Here is a 27,021-nt window from a genome sequence, read left to right as displayed (position 1 = left end):
AAATAATCAAGTCACATAATATACAGGTGAAATGGGCATCAAATTTAAAAACAAAGCCTTCCCTGTGTAAAAAAAATCTAACTAACTAAGAATTAACTAAATGATAAGTTGGGTGATGCTGTGGTTTCTGTTTTGCTATTTGCCAAACCCAAACTCGATATGCAAGTACCTAGGGATGCGTTTGGAGGACTATATGCACCATTACCATTGCCAGGTAGCTTTTCTCACATACTGTTTCAGGGGTAGAAGTAAAGACAAAAATCGTTGACACCTCTCTCTGTCTCTCTGAATCTCTAAAAATTGCAAGTAATGACAGTTACAGGCTGGATCATTTGAAAACAAAGAAAGTACAGAAGCTATATTTTCATAATTCAGAAAGATTTTTTTCACAGAGTTCTAGACTAACTGAATAGACTGGCATAGCCCTAAATGGCATAAACTAATGGACTGAATCAGAACACTATCCATTTTATAAAAGTGGGCGTTGTTCAAAAGATAATATCTTTGCAATTTAGACTCTTTCTGAAATTACTAGAAGGCCTGTAATTAAAAACAAATTAACAACATTTAATTCAGCTTGGATTGGAATTTTTTCAAGTATTTTCAGTAGGATACTTAAATTGATTTGAACCTTTGCTTTTCCAACAGAAACATCACATTTCTTTCTGTTGGCAACATTGTCCAATAACTGACTATTATAATAGTCCCTCTGCACTTTGAGATTTAATACTCTTATTCTATCACACTCTAAGAAATTGCTGCCCTGGAACTTGGGGATGTTGAGACTGCCCTTAAACTTGAGAGTCTCACTTAATAGTTGACTGAGTTTCCCCCTCTGTATCATGCCTAAATATTTTGATGTGGATTTTATTACTTTTGGCTGCATTAGTAAATTCAGTTTGCAAAGTGTCCAAAGAACTCTCTATAATAGAAAATATGTATCTTAAATGAATTCACTGTAGTATTCTTGTAGTTTAAATTTCTGTTTAATTGATTCAGGAATGGAAGTTATGCATCTCTTTTTTTATTCTCATTAATTAATTTGTGAATATTAGTACCATCAACTTAATAGATACTAGCTTTAAAAAGATACATGTGTGTTTAAGTAGGTTTTTATAATTTCATAAGTTTCTTTGGAGGATCAGCTCTGCAAGAATAGACTTCATAGCATATGGTATTGTTTTTCTGGCAGAACGAAAGTTGTTTCCTGATTGGCACCATGCTTTTGTAAGGGGTACATTTTAAGTACTTTATTTAGCCATTGAATATATAGGGGCTTTTAATTATTAAACATAATTTTCAGTAAGTGGACTCAATTGGACTTCTTCATCCAAAGTTCCTTTGAACCCTTACATACAAATTGGAATGCCTTTTTTTGACCTTCATGAATTAACATGCATTAAAAATGGCTATAGTAAAATGAAATTGAACAAATAAAAAGCAAAACTATACTGTTGTGTATTAGAATAGGCAAGATTATGCTGGAGTAATAAGCCTAAAAACTCAGCGACTAAGAACAATGAAGTTACCTTGTCATGTATGTTGCTGGTCATTGTAATTTGACAGCAGTGATGTCTTTGTTGTCGTCACGTGGGGAATCGGGCTGAGGCAGTTTCCGTCCTAAAACATGCTTCAACGATAATAGTTCTGGGGAAAAAAAGTGTAATGAATCTTCTGATACTCTTAAAACTTCTGCCTGAAAATGGCATAGTTCACCTTGGTGAGATGTAGTCCCATCTGCTTTCAACAGGATGTGTCCAGAGAGGAACACTGGCTGTTATGGACAGTGTGACAGTTCACCATACTCTTCTAAATGAGTGAGCGTTCGGCCACTGTTGATAGTTTCTACGTGAAACTTAGACAATGGTTTAAAACTGACCATGGGAAGAAAATGAACTGTTTTCACCTAATCATGACCTGATTTGTTTTAGAATTCATATTGGCAGTGCCTGAACACATATATACAATAACATTTATTTCATTGGGGATATTGCCATTGTCCTACATGAAGTGTGGACAGGGAGTAAGAGTATTGCATGGACTGAACTCCTTTAAATTCACAGTTGTCCATCAGGTAGGGCCATTCATAAATTTAATGACCACATTACAGTTTAAAACATTTTAAACTTTTTTCTTTTCTTTTGGCTTGAAACAACAACAAGAACAAGGCCAAATTTTAATTTGGAATCTAAGTGTGTAATTGTCTAGTGCATTAAGGGAAAACTAAGAGCTACAGATAGCTAATAGTTTAAATAACAAATATAATGGAACCATTAATGATATTGCCAAAATTCACACCAAAATGAAAATATTATAATTTGTTATAAAGATTGGTGTTTTTCATTTCTTGTTTTTTAAATCTCAGATTAACTATTAATTATTCAATTACTGCTAATATTTCTTTTTTTATCCTGATTTTTTTAGGTATTACTGATTTTCCAAAAATATTTTGTGAAACTTCCCAGAAGCTGGTGAATGTGGAAGCCTTTGCTCTGGCTGCAAAATATTATTCTATACAAAACTTGGGAATATGTACTCCTTTTGAACAGTTGCTTGTAGCCCTTCAAGGAAATCAAAAACAGAAAACCGGTAAGTGTGTTTGTGTGTGTGTATGTATGTTTTTTAGGCATTTAGAAGCAATATATTGGTCATATATGTATGTATTTCCAACATGGCCTTAGTTTGCTGTTAGACCTTGTATCGTGAGCCCTGGTAGACTACTTGTGCTAAACAAGTAGATTTTCTCATGCATCATGTTAAACAGGACAACTTAGTCATAGATCTCCACGTTTTTCCTACATTGTAGTCTAGTTATCAGTCTTCTTCTTTATAGTTAATTGTTTTCTGTGTCAAGGGACATTTTTAATAATGTTCTGTGGGTCATCTTATTTTATCAATGCAAATTTGATTCATAACAGCTGAACTATAGAGATCTATCATAGAGACACCACAGTAGGAGGTCTATATTATTTTCATATTTAATTATAGAAAACATGAACATCAGCTGATGATTCTTGCTAAATTTTGTTTCTTTAATGGCAGTATTTTGTTTTATTTTTGTTCAGATGAAAATATGAAGCCAGATGAGTTTATGAATTTGAAAAAATCTCATGAAGTTCAGGCAATGTCAGAGCTCATCAGCAGTATTGCTGATTACTGCGGAATAAAGCAGGTAAGAGTATTGCCCTGTGTTTTTAGGTGCTAAAATTATTGCTATTTTTTGGTATCATTAAATTTCCTTTTCTACTGTCACTGTCTAGCCTTTAAATGCCATTAAGTAATAGCTGATGTGAGATAGGTCACATCATATCTGATTCTTTAAATGTACACTCTCATTTCCCAATACACTGTAGTTATAACAAATACATACTAAAAGTAAGATATGACTATCAATGTTTTGCCATAAATTTCACTCTTTTCAGATTGGATAGAAGTTAATGGTAATTCTCTTTGATATGTTGTAACTCCAACTCGAGCCAGCATTATGAATATGACATTCTGCAAAATTATTTGCTACTAGGTGTTCTCAAGGACCTGGGTTACCAAGCTGTAATCTGGGGCACCTGCCTCATCATAGTAACACAAAGAAACTGTGTTTTAGAGCTTGGATTCTTTCACAGTGTCAGAATTATAATGCATTCCTGTTGTGAAAAATAGCTTTTGTGAAAGGTAGTAATGTCTAAAAACAGATGTTAAAGTAAAATCAGTGATTGCCTACATTAGCCTATAAAAATAGTAAGTTATTTTTCTTATGCCTACAAGAACATCTATGGGGGTAATAGGGGATTTTCCCTTCTTCAGTTTTTATTAGGTGTTAGAATCTTTTCCATCGATTCTTCCAGACCTGTGGAGAGTTTGAGGGTGATTAGAAAACTATCACAGCCTGGGCCAGGCATGCAGAGCCACTTATGGCAACACAGCTCTGTAGGGCAGAGACCAGAGACAAGAGCTAAGGCAGTGGTTTTCAACCTTTTCTCCAGTACATCACACGTAGGTAGCACCCATCAGAATCAGCAACAGGCTCACCACGGCAGTGACTCTCAGCTGGAGTAGAAGGGGCGAGTACATAGTAAAACTTAACAAACTGTTGCCGTACATAACACATGGATGAATATTAGAAACATAAAACTGAATGGGAAGAATAAGCAATTTACAGAAGACTACATAGTTTATGGTACCTTTTTTAAAAAAAAAAGCTCTTAAGCAAAATAATGATATGTTCTTAATGCAAAAAAATATGCAAAAAACTACTAAATAAGCAAGGAAATCATAAATAATAATTTGAGAATAGTTCTTACCTCTGGTAGGAGAAACAGGGGGATGGGATGTGGAAAAAAGCATTGTTATATGCAGTGGAAATACTAACATTCTAGTTCTTAGGACGGCTGGTAGGTTCATGGGTACAGCAGATGCTCCTGGATGCTTTACCCAAACACACTCAGGCTTTACCATTTCACGGTGTGCCAGCCTGCTTTCTACCTGGCACTTCCTACATTTCTTTCCCTGTGGGTTTTCTCTGGCTGCTGAAGCAAGGCACTGCCTGCATACAGGTTCTGGGGATTAGTTCCTCCCTGTGAGCGTCCTTGAATCAATGACTGATACAAGCTGATAAATACATCAACTCCCGGACTTTCCAGGTGGAATGATTCTGAGGTATACGTTCTGCACTAGCTCTTAGAGTTTCCCAGTGCAATTAAACCCAGGTTGTCCTAAAGTGGTATTTTGCTTCAGAACACACCTTTTATTGGGGCTTTTATTTCTTTGTCTTCCTTCTCTTCTCTATTTTCCTATCAGGTGTTTTTTTCACTCCCAGATAAATCACTTATGTTCAAATCTGAAAGGGGTGTTTATTGTTATGCTTCATAACTTTACATTTTGACTACATTTATTCTTTTATTTATATGAAATATTATATCATCAATAGCCTTAAATTAATAAGGCAGATTTATTTTATTTCTAAAATGCAGAGAAAAAAAATTTATAGTAGCATAATGTTCATATTAGACCTGCTCTAAAGGAACTTTTTTCATAGTAATGGAGATTGTTCCTAGAGAGTGAAATAACCTGAAATTAAGACTTACAGGGTCTTTCTCTTGAAATTACTTAATAGCAATATTTGATTCTCAAAATAGTTAAGTTTAAAATGTATTATATATTACTTTTTTTTTTAACTTTTTTTATTGAGTTATAGTCATTTTACAATGTTGTGTCAAATTCCAGTGTAGAGCACAATTTTTCAGTTGTACACGAACATACATATATTCATTGTCACATTTTTTTTTTGCTGTGAGCTACCACAAGATCTTGTATATATTTCCCTGTGCTATACAGTATAATCTTGTTTATCTAATCTACATTTTGAAATCCCAGTCTGTCCCTTCCCGCCCCCCTATATATTACTATGTTTAATTTAAAAATTCAAATTTAGTAAATACAGATTTCATGGAGATAGTTGGAAACCCAGACTCTGCAGTCTTAACTTTACAAGTGACCATAGACAACTAGAGAAGGAAAAAAAAAAATCATTTTAGCCTCAACCATATTGCTCCCTACATGGCAAAAACTTTGCCTCTGTTAGTCACATTACCAAGTCTTCTTACTTCTTAATTTTTATTTCTTAAACATGCTCCTTCCTTCATACCTGCGTGCATGCATTCACTTATAAAGTACTTTTTAAGCTCCTGCCATGTGTCAGGTGCTGTTACAGATGCTGAGGATACAGGAGTGAATAAAGCAAAGCCTATCTCTGTGCTCATGGCACTTATATTCTAATAAGGAGAGAGAGATAATAAAACCATTATGAGTATATTTTATTGTATACGTTGATACACTTTAAAGAGAAAAAAATAAGTGAAAAGGAAGTAGCTAAATCAGGGATGTAAGATTAAAGCTTTCAGTTAGGAAGGGAGGGGCAAGTAATACCTCATTGTAAAGGTAACATTTGAGTTAAGACATAAGGGGATTATCTATGAGACAATCTGGATGAAAAAGCTTTTTACATAGAGGGAATAACAGGTTCAGTGGCCCTAAAGCGGGAATACACTTGGTGTATTCTTGAAACAGCCAAGAAGCCAATTAACTCCGGCGGTGACAGCAAGGGCACAGTAGTAGGAGCTGAGGTTGGGCTGGTAGAAGCAAGTCATGAAGGTACAGAAACCATTGTGATGATTTGGGCTTTTACCCTGAGTGAGAATGGGGCGCCGTTGGAACCACTGGATCACCCTGACAACTGTGTTGAGGAGTGTTGTGAAGCAAATATTTCCATTATATTGCACTCTTCACCATAGTCTTTGTAGACATTCAGGCTGGTTCTTTTTAGAAATTAGCTCCTACCTGAGCATGTGCTTTCAGAGTTGAGGCAAAAATCTCAATAACAAAGGAGGTCAGTATCGGGAGATGAGATTAGGGAAGTGATGAGATTTTACTAAGAGGGGTGGTATGATCAGACTTTTTTTGCTCTCCTGAGAACAGACTCAAGGTGGAAAAGGTGGGAGCAAGGAGATCACTGAGGAGGCTGTTGCAATAGCCCAGGCTTAGACTGCAGTTGGTATGACATATCCTTGGGTAAGACCATGGATTTGTTTGCAAATCAGATGGAGGGTATGAGAGAAAGAAAATAGCCCTCTTCTCCACCTGGAATGATGGAAATATTATTAACTATGATGGAAAAGATTATGGGAGGGGCAGGTCTTACAGAGACTATCAAGAACTTAGTTTTGAACATGTTAAATGAGATCCTTATTAGATATTCAAGTGGGAATATTAGGTACACTGTTGCATATATGAGTATGAAGCTCATGTTAGAATTCCATACTGGAGTTACAAACTTGAAAGTGATTAGCCTCAAGGGGTACTTAGATCTCTAGGTCAGTCTACAAAATACAGCTCTTCTATCTAAAATACAGTACCACACTAATATTATTAAGGAATATAACCACTATCTGTAGCATTGTTTCTGAGAAAGTCTTCTCAGTGGAATTAGGAGACTAGAAGATACCTCCCACCAGGTATTAGACTGGAGGCTCCTTTATCTTTGATCCAGGAAAGAAGACTGTTGTGAGCAAGGGGTAAGAGATCAGGATAGTGGAGATTTTACCATTCAGATCAGATAGTTTGAAGGTAAAAAATGTGTATGATTATATAACCTTTAATTGCAGTTTCTCATTCTATAGCTAAAACTGTATATGTTACTAAAAGGTCAATTTGGAAAGGGATAAAAATCAATTTGGGTCAATAAGATATAAGTCAACTGATAGATTTTCTAAGAAAATGTGCCTATTACCGGAAAGGTTTTTAGATACTATATTGTGAAGACATGATTCTTAGAGTTTTCACAGCCATCTTGCTACCAGAGGATTTATAAATAAGCTGGTCCAGTGGCCATATGTGGTTGAGCCTCTGAATGATTCAGCCAGTCTACTGCCAGATTTCTTAAGTGAGATGAATTTTCTTCATTGTTTGAAACTTGATGTTCCGTTACTTGCAGCCAGAATTTTCCTGATTAACAAGTGGAATTTTTACAAACAGATCTGGGAACAAATCAATTACCTCTTGATAAGAAGACATCTGTATTGGTGGGAACAAATGTGCTGGTGCTTACAAGCATCCCGCTGGTCGCCAGCATTAAGCCTGTCGTTGGCATCAGTGAATGTGTTTTGTAGAAGAAAAGGGATAGAGAGCTTTGCTTTCTCTGGAGATTCAGATATGAGGAAATTGATTAACAGAGTTTCTGCTGTATAGTCCTTATATTCTTGAGTATGGGTGTGGTAACTTTCGTTAGATTGTAGTTCCTTAAAATCAAGATGTATAATTTTTCTGTATTTCCCATAATACCTAGCCTACGTATTAGACATTAAAAAAAAAAAGGAGGGGGCACAGGAAATTATTTGTAAACTAGACACTTATTTAGGAGACATCATTTACTGGAGTCTTACCTATGAACTACTTTAATTGCAGTTTTGAAATTTTTGAGGATTTGATAATATGCATTATTTCAAATATAGGAAATTTTCCTGGAGCGACTCATACTTATGTTAGGGTTTAATTGATTTTAGGAATTAAAGATAGGTATAATGAGATTAGATAGTGGTTTCTTATGATAGGATTTCTGTAATTGTCCATTTATTTCTTATGAAATGACATGGTAATACAGTAACAGTCTTGGTAATTTTATATTTCTTGTATCATTCTTAGTTTTATTGAGGTATAATTTACATATTCACCAGTTCTAGGTGTACACTTTGATGAACTTGGTACTTGTATGCAGTTGTTTAACCACTGTAATAAAAAATATTTGTCACCATAAAAAGTTTCCTCATACCCTTTTGCAAGATATTTCCTCCTCCATTCTTAGGGAACCACTGCTCTCTGCTTGTGGTTTTGACTTTTCTAGAAAATTGTAAAAATGGAATCAAATAGTATGTACATTTTTGTGTTTGACTTGACTTTAGCACATAGCTTTTGAGAGTCATCAATGTTGTGTGCATTTACTCCTTGTTCCATGTTTTTGGGGGTAGTATGCTATAGAAAGGATATACCACAATTTGTTTCTCCATTCATTAGTTGATGGACATTTGAGTTGTTACCATTTCTTTTGGCTGCTGTGAATATTCACATAGAAGACTGTGTAGACACGTTTTCATTTTTCTTGGGTAAATAACCCAAAGTGGGATTTGTAGATCATCTAGTGTAAGTATATGTTTTAACTCTGTGGTAAACTGCTGATATTTTCCAAAGTGACTGTACCACTTTATATTTGTGTATATCTCATTTTGATTTTAGTTTGCGATTCCCTGAAGCATAATGATGTTGGGCATATTTTCTTATTGGCCATTTGTATATCTTGTTTTGTGAAGTGTGTGTTCCAGTGTTTTGCCCATTTTTTAGTTGCTTGCTTGTCTTATTATTGAGTTGTTAGAGTTCTTTATATATTCTGTTTCTGGACTCTGTTTATTCCACTGATTTTTGTGTCTATTTTTATACCATCTTTATGGTGTTTGATTACTGTAGTTTTATATTGGTTATTGAATAAGTGTAAATCTTCAAACTTTTTCTTTTCAAAATGATTTTGGTTATTCTAGGTACTTTGCCTTCTCATATAAATTGTAATATCTGCTTGTCAGTTTCTTTAAAAAGCCCTGCTGGGGTTTTGATTAGGTTTGCATTGAATCTGTATGTCAATTTGGGAGAATTGCCGTCTTAATATTGAGTCTGCTGTTTCATGAGCATACTATATTTTATTTAGTTCTTTCAAATTTTTTCTGTGCAGTGTTTTATAGTTTTCAGTTTATAGGTCTTGCATAATCTTTGTTAAATTTATTCCTAGGTTTCTATTTAATGCTATTTTAATTCAGTTGGTTTTAAATTTTATTTTCTATTGGTTCTTTACCATATTGTATATGTTCTGATGGTTCTTTATTAATTGCTAATGATTCTGTATCTTGGCACATTGCTATGTTCACTTACTAGTTCTGTTAACTTTTTTGTAAATTCTCAGAATTTTCTGCAGATACAGTCAAGCTGTCTACGAAGAAAGGCAGTTTATTTCCCATATTTATGTATTTTATGTCTTTTCCTCAACTTATTATTACACTGCTTAGAATTTCTTTAAAATAGTGAATAAAAATTATGAGAGTTGTTGGGTTTTAGTAGGAATCAAAAAATTTTTAGAAAGCACAACAGTTTGCAAAAATTATGCAACCCTTTGTTTACTTGTTTTAAAAAAAACTGAGAATGCTATTGCCATCTGACTAAAATTTTTTTAATTCATTCTGGTTTTCTTTAGATAATTGACCTCGGTTCTGGAAAAGGCTACCTGAGCTCCTTTTTGTCCTTGAAATATAACTTAAATGTTTATGGAATCGATTCCTCAAATACCAATACTCATGGAGCTGAGGAGAGAAACAAGAAGTTGAAGAAACATTGGAAAGTCTATCATAGGAGGTCAAATTTAGATGTCAATGAAATGGGATTACAAATGGCAGAAGAAAGGAAAGTGCAAGATGAAATTAAATGCAAAGCAGATATTGAAGGAGTATGTAACAACAGTACTACAAATCAAGAAAAGCTGTCTACCTCAGATTTTTTGCCAGATTTTTCAGGCTCTGTAATTTCTAACATCAGGAAACAAATGGAAAACCTACACGTTTATTCACATCAAGAAGAAAATTTGTGTTTTGAAAATACTTTTTCTCTCAGAGACCTTTTGCCTATTAATGCCATAGAACCTGCTTCTTCATGCCAAATACCCAAGAGAAAAATGCCTGAAGCAAATAAAAAGAGAAGAAAAATGATATCAAAGTCAAATGAATCAAATATATATTCACCTTTAACATCTTTTATCACTGCTGATTCAGAACTACATGATATTATTAAAGATCTGGAGGTGATTTTAGTTTTGAATTCCTTAATTTGATTTATATAAAGTTCTAAGACATAGAATTAAATTTTAATAGTTTACTTAACCTGCATATCTTATTTGATTACATTAATGAAAAGGACCAAGAAGACAAAGCTAGATTCAGGCTTTTATGATTTCCACAGCTATCAAAATATGACAAGAGTACAAAATCAGACAGTTTGACAATTATGGTTTTCCAGAATGGAGTGCCCTCCACTCATTTTTAAGCCTAAATCAAACAGATGTACTAATACAAAGGCTAGTCAGCTAAGTTTTCATTATGCAATTTATGTGATTGGTAGCCTTTGAAGTTAAAATAGTCTACTCTTGTTAAATTTTTCAAAAATTCTTCCCTAAAGAACGAGTAAGCAAAAAATACCAGAATTCTTTATAAATTTAAATCCTTGTTTCGTAACTAACCAGTGTTTTGTTATTTGGTCATTTTAGAATGGAGAATTTTCCTTTTTCCCAGATATTTTTGGATTTCACTAATTATGGGAAACTTTGTAATCTTCATCAGTTTTTCCTGTATATGAAATCAGTAAGTTATAGCTTAACTTTGTTAGGATTAAACAACCCCAATTACTTTAACCTGACTTCAAAAAGTACATGTTTTTAGTGCTTATTATCATATATTTATTTTTCAAAGTCTTCTGGAAAGTATATAATCAAAACTATATCCAAACTTCTATAAGAACTTGACTAATAAAAGATATGCTGGAAGATTGTTGCATGGGTCTTTAGTGAATTAGCAATTTTAACAACCAGAATTAACCAATATTCCCCATGCCCTCCCTTGCTACAACCCTGCAGCGCACATGCAGTACTTAAATATTTTACTGTTAGGATGATATACTGATTGCGTATTTTTGTTTGCCACCTACTGATATTATTAACTAATCTTGTGTAATGAATACACTAAAGAATGAGATTAAATTCTTGTGTTATCTTTGGGGAGAATTAAGCAAAGCTTAAAGACAGAGAGTCATACCTCTGTCATTTACCCTTAATTAGCAATGAACCCTTCCTGTCTGAATTCCATTTCATTTATAACATCCTAACATCTAAATAAAACCTACCCAAACTGTCTAACCATTGAGAAAAGCAAAACAGTTGTACAACACTCCAGAAACTGCTTTGAAGAGAATGGTGGTTGAAGCAACTGCATGTTCTGTCAGGTCAAAGTAACTTACAGGTACAGTTTTTTCTTTAGAAAGGTTCAACTTCAGCCCTGCCTGCTGACTAAATTATATGGGCTAAAATAACTTGTTGATAAACTAACTGAAATGAAACAATTGTATCTGTTCTAAAGATGGTTATAAAAATATACTTGATTCACAACTTAATGTCTGTTATTTTGAATTTATAATAACATGATGATGATAAAAATAGAAAACATTTACCGACCTTTATTGAATGCCACAGGTTATACCAAGTCCTTTACTAGTATTGACTTATTAAAGTCTTGCAACAATCCATTGAAGTGAGATATTATTATTAGCCTCATTTTACTGATGAGGAAATTAAGGAACTGAAGAGTTAAAACAAACTTGGTGTATTGATCAAGATTCTGGGAGTATATGCCTGGGTACCCAGTCTGTATATGCATCCATTTAGGTTAGGCTTTGGGTAATTAGGAGTAACATTCATAGAATTTTTACATAAAATTCATGTTATAAAATTTGGAACAAAAAATTTTAATTGAATTTAATATTGCCATATTTGATACAGTGCATGAATAATCTTTTTTGATGTTGGAGTAGAAATGCCAACTTTGCAACAGTTAGTTTTTTATGATAATGTTTTTTATAAGTTTCGATGGGTAATTTGTGAAGTGAATTTTAAAATTTGACTAGTAAGATATTAATGTTTGTCCTAGTAATGCATGCTGTATTGGATTAGTCCAACCTTTATTTTGAGTAGTTGTTAAGCAAATTCTAGTTGTAAAAAAGACTAGAGAAAATTCAAATGGATAAGGAACCAAAAACACTAGAAAATCAATTCAAAAGTATGTCATTTTGATAAAAGATCACAATCATTTTGCTTATTTTAAAGGAAATAACTATTTGTTATGAAAACAGAAAGCAAACAACACTTTGTAGGTAGAACTTCATCATTTTAAAAGCTCTGTGTATTCTAATGAACATTTAAAATCTTCACCTGAAATATTGTTTAACCTTCCATTTAATTTCCAAAATTTATTTTTCCTTCTCATGTTTTAAGGATTGTTTGATGGTAGGTCTACATACTTGTGGTGATCTTGCTCCAAATACTCTGCGAATATTCACTTCCAAGTCTGAAATCAAGGGAGTTTGCAGCGTGGGTTGTTGCTACCACCTCTTATCTGAAGAGTTTGAAAACCCACAAAAAGGTACAAAATTCTTCATTCTCATAATTGTATCTATTTAAGCGTAATGGCTGCTTTGTATCTCTCCCTCTTTTTTTTTTGTTGTTGACATCATTGTCACTTTGAATTAATATTTGAGATAATATCTGATATTCTTATAATTTTAGAAATGGTACATCAAATAAAATTTGATGCACTATCACTTGTGTTTTTTTATAGTTTCTTTGGTCATAGTATGGTCTTAATGAATGTTGAAAATGCAAATATGTGAAAACTCTGTGTACTCTATGCTTTAGAGAACTTTTGTTTAAAAATATTTGTAAGATATACATTTACTCAGGTAGTAAAGCTAAGCTATTTTGTCATAAATTTAGTTTCGGCAAGATTTGCTTTCATTTCCAAAGCCTTCTGTGTTTTGTAAGAAATATTGATACTTCTCTGCACTCCCTAAAAGTTTCTTACTGTATTTCAACAAGTCAAAATACTATGATTTTAAAAAGCTAGAAAACTGTGCAGTTGCATTAAAATAATAGTATTCAGATTGTGCTCCCTGGGCTGAGAAGGCACCTGAGGAGCAAAGTACTGAGGACGTTGATGTTAAGATGCCCATACCCTTCATCCAGAGCAGCTCCTGACATTCCTCTGTTTGACCCATTTTCTCTCTTATATCTCTCTGTTAGACATGGTTTCAAAACCACTGATTCAGAGTAGATGTATTTATTCTATTAATATTAGTAGTTATCTTTTCTGTTAGTTTAATGAAGTCTCTATCCACATCCAGTGTCCCTTGCTAACAATTTTTAGGTCAGAATGTTGTGTGAATATGGTTGGTATTGTTAGCTTTTTCTCAGTTTTAAAACCTAGATGAATATGAAATTTTGATTACTTTTAATTTAGTCATGTCCAAGAGGTGAAAATTATGATTGTATAATTCCACTGAAATTCAGCTGGGTGAAACAGAGATCATCCTTAAAACTGGCAAAGGTTTTTGTGAAAAAGAGTTAACTGAATTTGAATTTTTTTATGTCAGGGTTTTAAAAACTGTCTTCTGGGAAAGGCATGCAGAAGTAAAATTGTGAATTTATATAGATACACAGAAGGAGAGAAAGAAAACAAATTGGCAAAAAGTTAACAATTGTTTAATTTAAATGGAGAATATATGTTTGTCATGCCATTATTTCCAGCTTTTCTCTGAGTACAAAAATTTTCAAGGTAGAAATTTAGTGGGAAAAGTGAACTTAAAAATTTATTTATTCTAAAGTATATACCCAATATTTACACAGCCTTTTGTGCATTTTTCCTGAAAGAAATGGGGGAAAAAGACACTTTAATACAATCACAGTTTTACAGCTTTTAAAATATTAAATGCAAAGTATTTTCCTGAATCAGCAATAGCACAAAATTCTACATAGGGGACTTTTCATTCTTAGTTCAAGAGTTTCCTGTTCTGTGGGTACAATGGAATGGGGTTTTTTTTAATAGTTGGCTCAGTTCGGGGTAGGTATAGTCACTTGGTGTGTCTTTCAATTCAGAGGTACTGTCTTACAGTGTAAGAGCTTTCATTTCAGCTGCCTGCTTCCTTCTTTCACTTTATCATCATCCCCCAACCAAATGCCTTCCTTTCCTAAGAGGCTCCCCCTCCTCCTTAGGTGGTACCTTCTTAAGACTGCCATCTATGGTTCTGCGGGACCATTGCAGCCATTGCTCTGTATCATCAGGTCTCAGACCTGCTCTCTGCATTTCTCACCATGAGTGGGATCCTCTCTTTTAGCAGTATACTTTGTTCTCCATCACACACATTTTTCCACACCTGCCTCTCCCTCTGGAGTGATCCCCTGAGCTGGTTCTGCTGCTTTGGGATGTTTATTTCCTAACTTACATTTAAATAAAGATTTGTAATGTAAAGTGTGGCTTATGAATAATTTTTTTATTCTTTGTCTGGCTTTTGTTGAATATGTAAATAAATTCAGATTTAAGGGGCCATCAATAATTTTTTGCAACCAGAAATGTCATTGGTACATTTTTTATCTAATGTCTGATTCTTCAGTTTTGTACTCAAAGGGGTTAGCAGAAGCTGCTTACCAGGGTATGAAAAATTTAAGAGAGTGACCATCTGCTCCTTTGTCAATCCATTTTATATCAGTCTTTAGGTACCTGTTTTAACAGATTATTGTATTAAACTGTTTACAACTTTTATTGACCATGTATTCAAACTGAAACAAGAAATTCCTTTGACTAAGGTATGTTCACTAGAGAGGCCTTTACAGAATCTGAAGGAAGAAGGAAAATTAGTGCATCCACATCTTCAGCCTCTTCCACTTTGTTTCTGCCATGGAAAGATTTGATAGATTTATAAGTATTTAAAATATAGACACTCGTTTTTATTCACTTTTGTATCTTCAGAACTAAGCACATTGCATCAAACACGGTTCATGTAGATCGTTGTTTGTACAGGGTTTGTTGAGTAGATAATTGAGTAGCAGTTACCTTTGTTCACCACATTGATAGGACGTTTTTGGCCCCAGGACTCAGACAAATAGTGTTGGAAAGGTTTGTTACCACAGTGACTGGCAGCTACAGACTCTCATTTTGCTTCTAAATTCATGGAAAGTCCTTCCTGTAAAAAATATCTTAACCATTGAGAATCATTGAGATTATCTGGTAAACAATACTAGACTTAAGTGGGGAAAGCTAATAGTAATAACTTAGTGTTATTTGATTTCCTCATAAATGCCTGAAAAGAACAGAGAGCTGGGAGCTTTGCTTGTTAGGAAAGCAAAGAATAAGCAGGACTGAGTGATATGGTGACATAGATGGAGATGTATGTAACATGAGCACCTTCCAGTGCTTTGGAAGTCAGGGAAAGAGTTGGAAAGTCAAAAGAGAGGAGGAAAATGTAGAAAAATAAGTGATAGGAATAACAAAAGCAACATTGGTTCACGTTGCAGTTTTGCCTAGCTTTGGACTCTGCATTTTCTCATCTCAAAAACTGGGTGGCAGTGGTCACTTCTCTCTTTCCCACACTCCTATCTTCATTTTTCTTGCCTTATCTTGGCTATAGTGAAAGAAAGAAGATACGGACCATCTCCTGCAATTTTTATAGCAGTGTTTCTCAACACTGGCTGCCCAACTGGATCAAATATGACACTTTCAGTATCTAGATAACTGGGACCTGCTTCTGACCTTCTGGATTACAGTCTCTAAGAATGGGACTTGAATATAAATATTTTTAAGAAGCTCTATAGGTAATTCTAATGAACAGCATCATTGAAAACAAGGACTTATTATGGCTCCTAAAAAAGATGTACAGCATTCTAGATGTTTTTTAGAAATATATTCAATGTTACTTGTAGTTATTCTAACTTCTCCCACGCAGAGACTTAGGTGGACTCTACTCACATGCCAGCTTGCAGATCCAAACCAGAGGCTGAACCCAAAAGGGTCCAGAAGGGTATATCACAGTTCAGAGTGTAGACAGAGTCATTAACCACGCCCCCCCACCCCCACCAAAAAAAGTCCTTGAAGTATAGAGCTCAGAGTGAAAACCTGGGAAATCAAACATACAGGGCAAACTGGGTCATAAATGCACAATAAAGTTAAGGGTTAGAAATTAGAAAAAATCAAGGGAAAAAAATCTAGGCAAAGAAAGTCCAAAATAATTATGAGTACCACTAAAATTTTGATAGCTTAATTTTACTGATGAGCAGGTGCGTGTGTGTGTGTGTGTGTGTGTCTGTGAAGGCAAACAACAGTGCACAGTTTGGTTTCGGCTGTTGAGCAGTGACTGTTTGGAAGAGTAGAGATGTGGTCTTGTTTTATACATACAACATATACTATTATAGTCCTAGTATTCCTTACTAAAATAGAAATCCACCACTCTACAGTTGAATCATTACATTACAGTAACTAACTTCTAGGGCAAGGGGTTTACATGCACAGGGCTAGCGTATTTCCAGTCATATATCTAGGACTTGATTCCGTGAAGTTGTATCTCTGAATAATCAAGTATGTCATGTGTCTCTCCCTTCATATCTTACACGCCTCCCCCTAACCCTTAGTTTGTTTGCACAGCTGTTTTGTAGTTTGAATTGAGGGCAGCGTTGCCCTTTGGGATATAAATTTGAGTTATTAATAGTCCAACAAAGTATAGGAGAGTCTGGTACGTACACTGCTTCTTTTTGTGATCATATGTACTATGTAAACAATATGTGTTATACATGAATGTGTTTGCCTAGTACACTGTGGTAGACCATAGAGGTGGTCTGTCATGAACGTCGGTTTTCAAAAATACCTCAGAACTCTCTGAGCAGTTATGAATACCAAAGTCCTACCATATGTTTTAAAAACTGCTTTTAAATATTTATACATCAGGAGCCAGTAGTTCCTAGGAGAATGAGAAATACCAGAAACAGTTTTACTGCTGTGCTTTATAGAATATAAAGCTTGTTTTCTCAATCTTGACTTGTTTTGGTGTTTTGTCTCAATATTGATTATTATTATCATAATTAATTTGAAATACTGTTATTATTTCTTCACCTAGAATTTGGAGACAGAACTTCTTTTGGTCACTTTTCCCATAAAGGTAGAAAGATGCTAAAGTTACCTATCCATTACTTACCCAGATCCACACATCTCCTTTTCCTTGCTAATTGAGCTATGATTTTCTTCAAGCTTCAGTTATTAGGGAGATTGAGCCCTGCTATAGCCTTAGAAATTTTTGATGCTCAATCTAAATTAGTTTTGGTAATTCCATTTGTTTAGGAATAACCGTGAGACACATTTCTTAACCAGTGAGGCATGAGGAACGTATCTTCTAGGGGGTTCCCTAGGAATTTTTTTTTTTTAACACAAGACAGAAGCATTGTGCCTTTTTTTTTTTTTTTTTTTTTTGCTGCCTCTGGCCGTGGTCATCTCTAGGTTTTGGTTCACCCTAATGTAGCTGCCTGCTATGTATTCTGTCAGAAAATGGTATTAGTGCTGTAACTGAGTCACTCAGGCCCAGGCTGAGGGGTGAAAGGTAGTTTACTTTTCCTGTAAGTTTATGTGAGTTGGCATCTGTTATCAAAGGGTCTTATTGGAAAATTTGAGCACATGCAGCAAGAGTTTCTGATTAGGTGCAAAACTACCCATGTTGCTTAATAAATGCTAATTTTTAATGAGCATTTACTGTAAGTGAAGCACTATTTCAAATACTTTACTTTTATTAATTCCTTTGTTCCCCATGATACCCTTGTAAGGTAATACAGTCATTCCTCAGTATCCACCAGAGGTTGATTTCAGGATCCTTGTGGATACCAAAATTCAGGGATGCTCAAGTTCCTTATGTAAAATGGCATAGTATTTGTATTAAGCTACTCACATCCTCCTGTGTAGTTTATCTCTAGATTACTTATAATACCTAATACAATGAAAATAATATGTAGATAGTTGCCTGGTACACAGCAAATTCAAGTTTTGCTTTTAGAACTTTCTGAATTTTTTCTTTCCAAAAATTTTGATCCATGGTTGGTTGAATCCTGTAAATGTAGAACCCCTGAATATGGAGGGCCAACTGTACTGTTATCATTGTGTTCATTTTTAGATGAGAAAACTGAATCCCAGAGGTTAAGTAACTTGCCTAAGATCACACAGTTAATAAGTGGAGGAATTATTTAGCCTAGTCATTCTGGCTCTAGAGTCACACTGTTAAAACTCAGAGGCTGGCATAGAGGAATAGGATTTGGCCTCCTGGGGAGATTCTGTTTAAATTTTAAACCATCAAGGCTACAACCCAATGTGTTAGTGTTCTGGAATGGGTACTGATTTTATTAGAGGACTAGAATCTAAACCAGAACCTAAGACACAAGCACAGGCAGAGTATGTGGGAACAAAATGGGTGAGCAGGGGAAGCTGCCCCTCAGGGGAGTACACAAATACTAGTTCTTCCTGAGTATAGAGTAGAGGCCAAATGCAGAACTGAACACTAGTTCTAGCCCTCATCTGTTTTTAAGAATAGTGCTCCTTAAATATGAAAAAAGCTTGGTTACTTTGAGTTTAGGAACTGAGTAGGGGACATTGATTTGACAGAGACAGTTTGGGAACTGGTAAGTCTGTCCTTGCTAACACTGGTTTAAGACAGTTTCCTAATCCCTGCCTCCCTCTCTTCAGTTTTGTCCTCTAACTTGTTCACAATCAAATAAAGTGACCTGGTGCTGCTTTCCTTCTCTGGAATGTGGTCAGGGTGAGGTGTCTCTGAGTGTCCCAGCTCATGTGGAAGGGATTACATTTTGTCTTAAGGAGCAGCTGATTTAGTAACAACAATTTTGAGCTTTGAGAATATCAATGAACACTTACTCAGCATTGAATGTGCTGAGATATAGGAGACACTCAAGGAACTGTGTACCCACCAACTGTCCACTTTGCAAGAGACCAGGGATTTCTAGGAAGACAATATAAAGAAATTTACAACCCAACGGGAAGACAGATAACAAAAGACAGTTGGAATACAGTGTGATACGTTCTATATTAGAGTTATGTATGTTATATTGGATACACAGACAGTGAGATATAAATGCCCAAGGAAGTCCACAAGTACCCTGTAAAGGAGGAGATGCTTTGACTGACTGAAGTTTTACTTCTATCCCTGCAGTGCTGTGGACTCAGATAAATCAGTTAGCCTTTGTGGATCATTTGCCAATTAGTAAAAAGAGAAGTGTTCAATTAAATGATCTTGGAGGTCTCTTATGACTCCAATAATATACTTCTATGACTTGAATGTAACTTTCCAAAACATGCCTTTTATTTAAACTGAGCCTCACCTTTTTTATCACAACATTTAGGTTTAATTTACCTTTTTTTCTTAATAATATTGGGTTTGCATAAACAAATACTCTGCTTTCCTGCTATGATTCTGCATTTGACTGATAAAATGGTATTTTTGAAGATTATACTTTTAAATATATGTCAGTGTAATAATGGCCATAAGTGTTGCTTTTCACAGTTTTATGTTAAGTAAAATTATCTAACAATAATTCCTAGTTAAATGCATATTTAAATTTTTGTTTTCTTAACTATCAATAGTAACTTTATTAGCTTGTTCAGAAATTCAATCAGTAATTATCTGGAGCTACCTCAGCTTGATATAGATACTGTTCTTGTAATCCTAGAGCAGACAAGTAGACTCTACTGTCAACCTTGTAGATTCAGCTGTTTAGAAGCTTTTGTTACAATATCACATTATTTCTCACTGTTCATTTGGGCTTATGTCTCAGGAAAATTCTTGCCAATTAATATGGAGTGAATGCAGAGATTTCTAGATGTACTTGGCAGTCTGTGCAGTTACCTCACACAGACAGCTGTGTCTGGTCTTCAGTCAGTTGTGCATTTTCTAGAGTATTGGCACTGAGTTTTACTTTTGCCATAGGGCATCTGCTTGCTGCCTAGAAGTAGTTAGACATGGAGTTTTAATACATTTCCCCTTTCTTTAATGGTTTTCATGACTAATAGAAAGTGATTTTAGAAGCTCATGTAGATTATACTCAGCGTAAAACAAATTCTCCCTGTGTTCATGTTAAATAAGGAAGTCATGAATGTAATTAAACCTAAAATTAAAAAATTAATATATCCACTTAAAAGAAGTAGTAAAGAGAAATAGTATATGCTCCAAATATAAAGTTATATGAAATCAAAGCTGATAGAAAATTTTATTGGAAAGTTTACAATCAAACAGGCTTTAAAAAAAAACTAGTTTACATTTTACTAGTTTTGTATACAAATTTGGATTTGTATACTGTACAGCAAATTATCTTGAAAATTATGTTGCTATAAATATTGTATTCTCACATTTCTTTTTCCCCATGGTAAATACATTATAAGCAAATTATCTAAGTTATCTTCACCATCAGTCTGGCAAAAGGAGCAAAATTTTCATAGGAATGAAGTTGCAACATGCTTTATAATAGTAGTGTAAAGATTGTCTCATTGACTTAATGTTTCAGATATTCCATGTGTCTCAGTTGTAAACTCTTTTATCAAGACTCCAGTCTTGACTATAAAGGGTGGATCGAGAGCAGCAGAGGAAATTTGCCATGCACAGTGAGGAGCACCATTGGGGAGCTGCTGTCACAGTGTTTGCCAGACCAACGCAGTGTTTTTCTCTCAGTACCTGAACTTGCCATTCTTATAGTCATGCATAAAAATACCAAGACAGTAGTATCCAGACTGATTCATTCAGAAACAGTGTTTGAATGTAGGTACGATTCTATTAAAGCAATATATGCATTTGTAAATGGGTGTTTATTTTCTTTTGTATATATACTGTAGTTTATATATTCCCTTGAGATTATACTTCCAGCTGCACTTTTAACCAAAGGGTAAGTGAAATATTAGTACATTGGTTACATAATGGAGCCACAAGTAGAGATGAGAAGCAGAAAAAAAATGATATAAATAGGGCTATGCCTGGTGTTGTCTAGAGAGAAACAAATGAGAAATAATAAGTTACTCTTTTACCTTTGGCTAACCAGCTATGCTCCTTTAGAGTATTCTCTGAAGCAAAAGACCATGCATGGGATATATATCTCAGTGACTTTAATTGAGGATACTTTCTGGTGAAGGCAGAGAGGACCAGTATGTTCCCTCATATTATAGAATCAGTTAATTTATGTGAACTTTCTGGTGAAGGCAGAGAGGACCACCAGTATGTTCCCTCATATTATAGAATCAGTTAATTTATGTGAATATGTGATTATCCTGCTGTGATTTTCTTTAAAAGTCTTGAATTCTAGGATCTCTCTGTACCTGCTTTACAACTTGAATCTTTATTGAGAACTACACATAAATTTTATATTTTTAAATTACCACATTTTTATACCCATATTTATTCCAATCATTTTAAGAGAGTAGATCAATTTTTAGAATTGGCCTACTTTTAAATTATCTACTTATTCCTCTTCTCGTTGTACTGTTTTGAATTCTTCAGTTTATTATATTCTTTAGTTTATTTATATTCATTATTACTGCTGAAGAGTGTCAATGAAAAATCAATCAGTCTATCCAAGAAAGAAATGGAAAATTTTATTCAAGCCAGATTAATTATAACCCAGGAAGAGCATCTCAGAGAGCTCCAACAACTCTTCCTCCCATTGGAAGTCAAAGCACAGTAATATAACTTTTTTGAGATGGGGCTGTACATTAAATGACATATTATGGGCAGTTTACACAATCCAGATCTACGGGTAATCTGGCCCCTTACAAGATCAAAAAAGAATGTTATCTTTTAAGGAGTTATCTTGTTGATGCTAGGAAAATGTTGCTCTTTATGGTTGAGCAAGTATTTCTGCTGATGGAATGGAAGCCAGGACATTTAGTGTGAACAGTACTACACGGTGAACAGTGCCAGATGGGAAAGTCAAGCAATAAGGCTTCTGTTTCATATTTTGCTAGAGCTCTTTATCATGTGTCTACTGTGGAAGGCACAGGCCATCTTTCAGGAAAGGAGATAATTAATATTAAAGTGCTTATTTAATATTAACAATTTAGAACCATTTTAAAATTTGAAGATGGAATATTTTATTTATCAAGAGATCTGGAAGAGGAGAATTGAAATGCTGATCACATCAACCATTTAATAAATTTAGGTAGAAAAGTTTGACTCTTTCTTTTGGGATTAAAGTGTACGTTACAATGCAAATTCATATGAAAATTGCAAAATGTTTTATACTTAAGAAGAATGATTTTTAAATTATCTCATTTTCTTAATAATGTTTGGATCATAATAAACATTGTTGACCAAATTCAGTAAAAGCTGATTTTGATGATTTGTGTGTCAGATGGGTTTTAGAATCAGATTTTTAAAATCCGTTAAAAAAACCTGTTGGGATTTTAATTGACATACATTAAACTTAAACATCATTATGGCAAGAAATTATGTCTTTATGATATGTTTTTCCTCTTTGTAACATAAATTATCTCTTTATTTATTTGGTTGTTGTTTGAGGTATTTATGTTAATCTTGCCCAGTTTTAGTTTGATTTATTCCTCGTAATTTTGGGATTTTTTTTCCCCTTCATATAAGAAGTATTAATTGGGTACCTGACACATGCTAGTCGCTATTCTAGGGCACAGGGATACATGATTGACCAAAACAAAGCCCCTGTCCTCACTAGACTTACATTCTGATAAGAAGGCATCAAGTAATAAAAAAGTAAATAAATAGATATATAACATCAGGTTATAAGCAGGAGAAAAACTGAACAGGGGAGGAATGTGGAGATAAAAATAAAACTTTTCAAAAATCACTTACTTTATGTATATATTTTCCTATCTTTTTTGCCTGTCTTTCAATAACGGTCATTGTGGTTTTAAATAAAATATTCTAAAACCCTCTATATATGAAGGTGTAATATAAGTTGAGATTATTAACTCAGGTGATAAAAATTTGTGTCTCTATGGCATAATACCTGTTTATTTTTCCTAGATAAAATTATATATCAGGTTTCATTTATGGCTAAATAAATTTTTAAAGCGTATATTTTCAAAATAGAATGAGGACATGTTGATTCAATTCGACATAGTTCTATAGTAGGCACTGAGGATGTAAGATAAGTGAGGTACTCTCTGTCCCCTTAGGGAGCTCATGATCTAGTGAGGAATTCAGAAGCAGTTACACAGAACTTCCATGCATGTCTGAGAATGATATATTCATGACCTATAGATCTTAACCAACCATGAATATGAATTATTGAAAAAAAGTATGAAAGAAGCAATGAGTGATGGATGTATAAACCAAATGCTATTAAGACTAAAAGAGAGACTAATTTTTCATAACTGAGGGATAAAGGAAAGCTTTCTGAAAAAGAAGACATTTGATCCTCATTCAAAAAGATAAATGAGTTAGGGAAGGACACTTTGAAAACTTTGTGGACAAGAGGCAAAGAGGCAGAAACTGTGTTTGTTCTGAGTAAGGCAAGTCCACATGGATATATGGCAGAGACTAAGTTGGGCATGAGGGTGAAAATATGAAAAATGAACAATAAAAAAAATAATAAACTTTTCTTAAAAATAAGAAAGCATGACTAAAGAAACAAATTAGGACTGGATTATGACAGCCATGAGTGCTGTACTGAGACCTGAGTATTATTTAGTGGAAGACAAAGTATACTTTGTTCCATGAAAAATATTTTTGAGTGTTTAATGCAAAAAAGTTGCATACATTTCACTTACATTTCTGAAAAGTAGTATTTTTGGCATAATAGAAGATAGGTTGGCATGGAGCTTGATCAGAGACAGAGAGACTAGTTAGGAAGCAGTTATAAAAGTCCAAAAGCTAACATACTTTAGATAAGAACAGTCGGAGGCAATAGCAGTTTACCAGGACTGCAGGCTCCCTGATTCCCGTGCAGTTTTAGGTGAAGTTGTTTATGTAGCCTGGTGGTTAAGAACATGGCCTCTGGAGTCAGACTGCCTGGGCTTAAATTCCAGCTCAGCCATGTGAGGGATTTGCAACTTAGGCAGTTTTCTTAACTTCCCTGTGCTCAGTTTCTCTATCTGAAACATGAGAATAATAGTATACAATAGGTATACTATTGCTGTGGGGACTAGTTAATGAATTTAAAGCTGTTAACATTTAAAGCTAGTTAATATATTTAAGGCATTTATAATAGTGCCTAAAATATTAAGTGCTGTATAAATACTAGCATTATTATTATTTATATACCTGGGACAAGGTCCATATCTTCCATCTGATTATCAGTAAGATGTTATAAATCTTAATTTAATACCTGAAAGAAATCACTATCACAGGCTTATATCTGCACAAAATTTAAATTTTCTCTATTTTAATCAAGTCATCTGATCTTTCATAGCACAGAAGTTTATTTAGTGGAATCTACCTCAACAATATTTTCTTTTAAAGCATTTTCTTGTTTTTGAGTTCTGCTTTACTTTTTAACCAAATAGAAAATTTATATTTATATTTAATTGTCAGATTTTTGATTAAACTTAAGCTCTTATTTTCCAGGCTTTAATTTAAAATTAGAACAGAATTTTCTAATTTTAGTAATTCTATATTAAATTTTAATTGTATATTAAAATTAATTAATAAAATTAAATCATAATTTTATAATAGAAAATTAGAATTTTTTTTCCCTTTTCAAAAACCCTGTGTAAATTAATAGTTGTACTTAAGGGGTTAAAAATCAGCAAATTACATGTGTAAATCTATAAGTGAGTTGAGCAGCAGGTATGCATGATTAAGCAATGAATGTTGCTTTTGTTTGTTATTGATACTTGAGCCATAAATGCATTTGAGCCAAATTGAATCACAGTTGAAAATATTACAGCCTGTTAATATAATGAAGAAAGAAAAGCCCACACAGCTGTTCTTTTTCTGAAAAGTGAACATCGTGGGAAAAAAATTGATGCTTCAACGTTGTTAGGAATGAAATTAATATTGTTCTATTATAAACTGCCAAATGTCACATTTAATAAATCATTTTATTAGAAAATCAGGTCAGCAGTAAATGACCAGTTATCTCATTACTTACCTGCTGTAGTTACACTGAATATGAAAAGTATTTCCATTTTAAATTGCTTTTTGCTAAGTCTTTGAGAAATAATTTTGGCAAGTTGGTTGCTGTCACACCTGGAGCTTAAATACAAAGCAGCTGTTTTTGAGAAAATGCCATTTTCATAATATTAATATGCTTTCAATTAGCATATGAGAATGAACTATTAAACATTACCACTTCCATGTTTAACTACTGTTTGACTTTCTCAGTGACTGATTTGCTTTCTCAATATATTATTTACTTTATCTAAAAAAGGAAGAATTTTATTTAAATAATCCATGTTTTTTCCCCATCTGCAGAATATACCCAAGAAAAGTGGGGATTTCCAATGTGCCACTATTTAAAGGAAGAAAGATGGTTCTGTGGTCGTAATGCCAGAATGTCAGCATGTTTGGTACGATTATTACTATTTTTCTTCTAGACTGAGAGTTTTATCCAGATGTTGCAGAATTTATTTATTTATTTTTTGGCTGTATTAAATGCCAAATTTTTTAGAGCACCATTAATGCTTTTGTGCAAAGTATGAGGCAAAAATGACTTGCCCTTCCAACATCATTCACTCTATATGCACTGTGGTAACAATTTATAGTCATACTATAATTCTACATTATACTACTTAACTTCTTACATATAATTACTTTAATTATCATATAAAATGTACCAACAACCACATCTTAAACAAAGAATTACTTCAGTGCTTTATCCACAGCTCTATGGTATGTTTGTGTGTGTTTTTTTAGCAGATCATTTGGTTTCCTGTTTTTTTATAAAATAGGAAAAATATTATTAAGCTACCTGGGATATGAATTAGCTATTTAGTGCACCTTTATTTAAAGTGCCTGATTAAGTTAGTCTCCTTAGATCTAGAACAGTTTAGCCCATGGTCTTTTCCGTTGGTTTAAAAAGGAGCAGGTTCAAGTGAAAGGAGGTGAATGGACTTTTGTCATCATTAATTTAAAATATAGTTTTTAAAATGGTGTCTTTAATGTCCAACACCAAGATTAATTATGGGTCCATCATTTCTATGCCAGTAACACAGCAATATAAAAAATAGTGTGCCAGTATTCTCGGTCATGTATCTGAGAATTAACTTAAAAATCTACTTATGCACAAACAATGATTCCCTTTTGTAAGTCCTCTTAAATGCTTTTCTGGGAATTTGCCTTGTTCTTTTATTTATTTGTAAATGATACTCGTTTAGGATCTTGTTAGAATGGCAGGTCATTCTTGGAATGACTTTGTTCTTAGATTGCTGGCAGTTTATAAACCCTAGGCAAGAAATAGAAATAGTCTTTTGTAGGGAATCTGACTAACCTAAGAGAAAAGACTAAAGATATTGGCGTGAGGGATTTCACAATGAAACAGGACTTTTGTGGTGAGGCCCACAATTAATTAATAGTCTTCACTCATAAGCACAATGTTTCCAGTTGCATTTATGATACCCACATTTTAATTGTCAGCAGACAGCCAAGAACCACTAGTTGTCTAAGGAAGTCTAACATGGAAGAATAGAGATCAGATAAACAAATAGAAAAGAAGCAACTTGGAGGAAATGGGTACTCTCCAAAATAAAATAAAATAAAATAAGATAAGATAAAATAAAATAAAATAAATAAAATCCTTAGAAATAAAGGCATACTATATCCACAAAACAAAAATGCAGACCATACAGACCAAAAATATAAGTACTTTTCTAAACTTTCAACTATAATGTGTTCAATGTAATC

General features: G+C 33.8%; 1 protein-coding gene across 5 annotated transcripts in view; it reads left to right on the top strand.

Moving 5' to 3' along the window:
- METTL25 (methyltransferase like 25) overlaps positions 1–27,021 on the top strand; it is a 200,160-nt gene that overhangs the window by 14,470 nt on the left and 158,669 nt on the right. For all 5 annotated transcript variants that reach the window (XR_012510797.1, XR_012510796.1, XM_074375331.1 and 2 more), the window contains exons 2-6: positions 2,425–2,589; positions 3,066–3,172; positions 9,785–10,384; positions 12,623–12,770; positions 25,594–25,688. Coding sequence is in view for 3 of the 5 variants with exons in the window: in XM_074375331.1 (XP_074231432.1) it covers positions 2,425–2,589; positions 3,066–3,172; positions 9,785–10,384; positions 12,623–12,770; positions 25,594–25,688 (1,115 nt within the window). In the remaining 2 variants the exon portion in view is untranslated. The remainder of the gene's footprint in view (positions 1–2,424; positions 2,590–3,065; positions 3,173–9,784; positions 10,385–12,622; positions 12,771–25,593; positions 25,689–27,021) is intronic.

Source organism: Camelus bactrianus, chromosome 12 (assembly GCF_048773025.1).
Source record: "Camelus bactrianus isolate YW-2024 breed Bactrian camel chromosome 12, ASM4877302v1, whole genome shotgun sequence".
NCBI lineage: Eukaryota > Metazoa > Chordata > Mammalia > Artiodactyla > Camelidae > Camelus > Camelus bactrianus.
The sequence above is the reverse complement of the archived record's forward strand: the minus strand, read 5'-3'. Positions and strand labels throughout refer to the sequence as shown.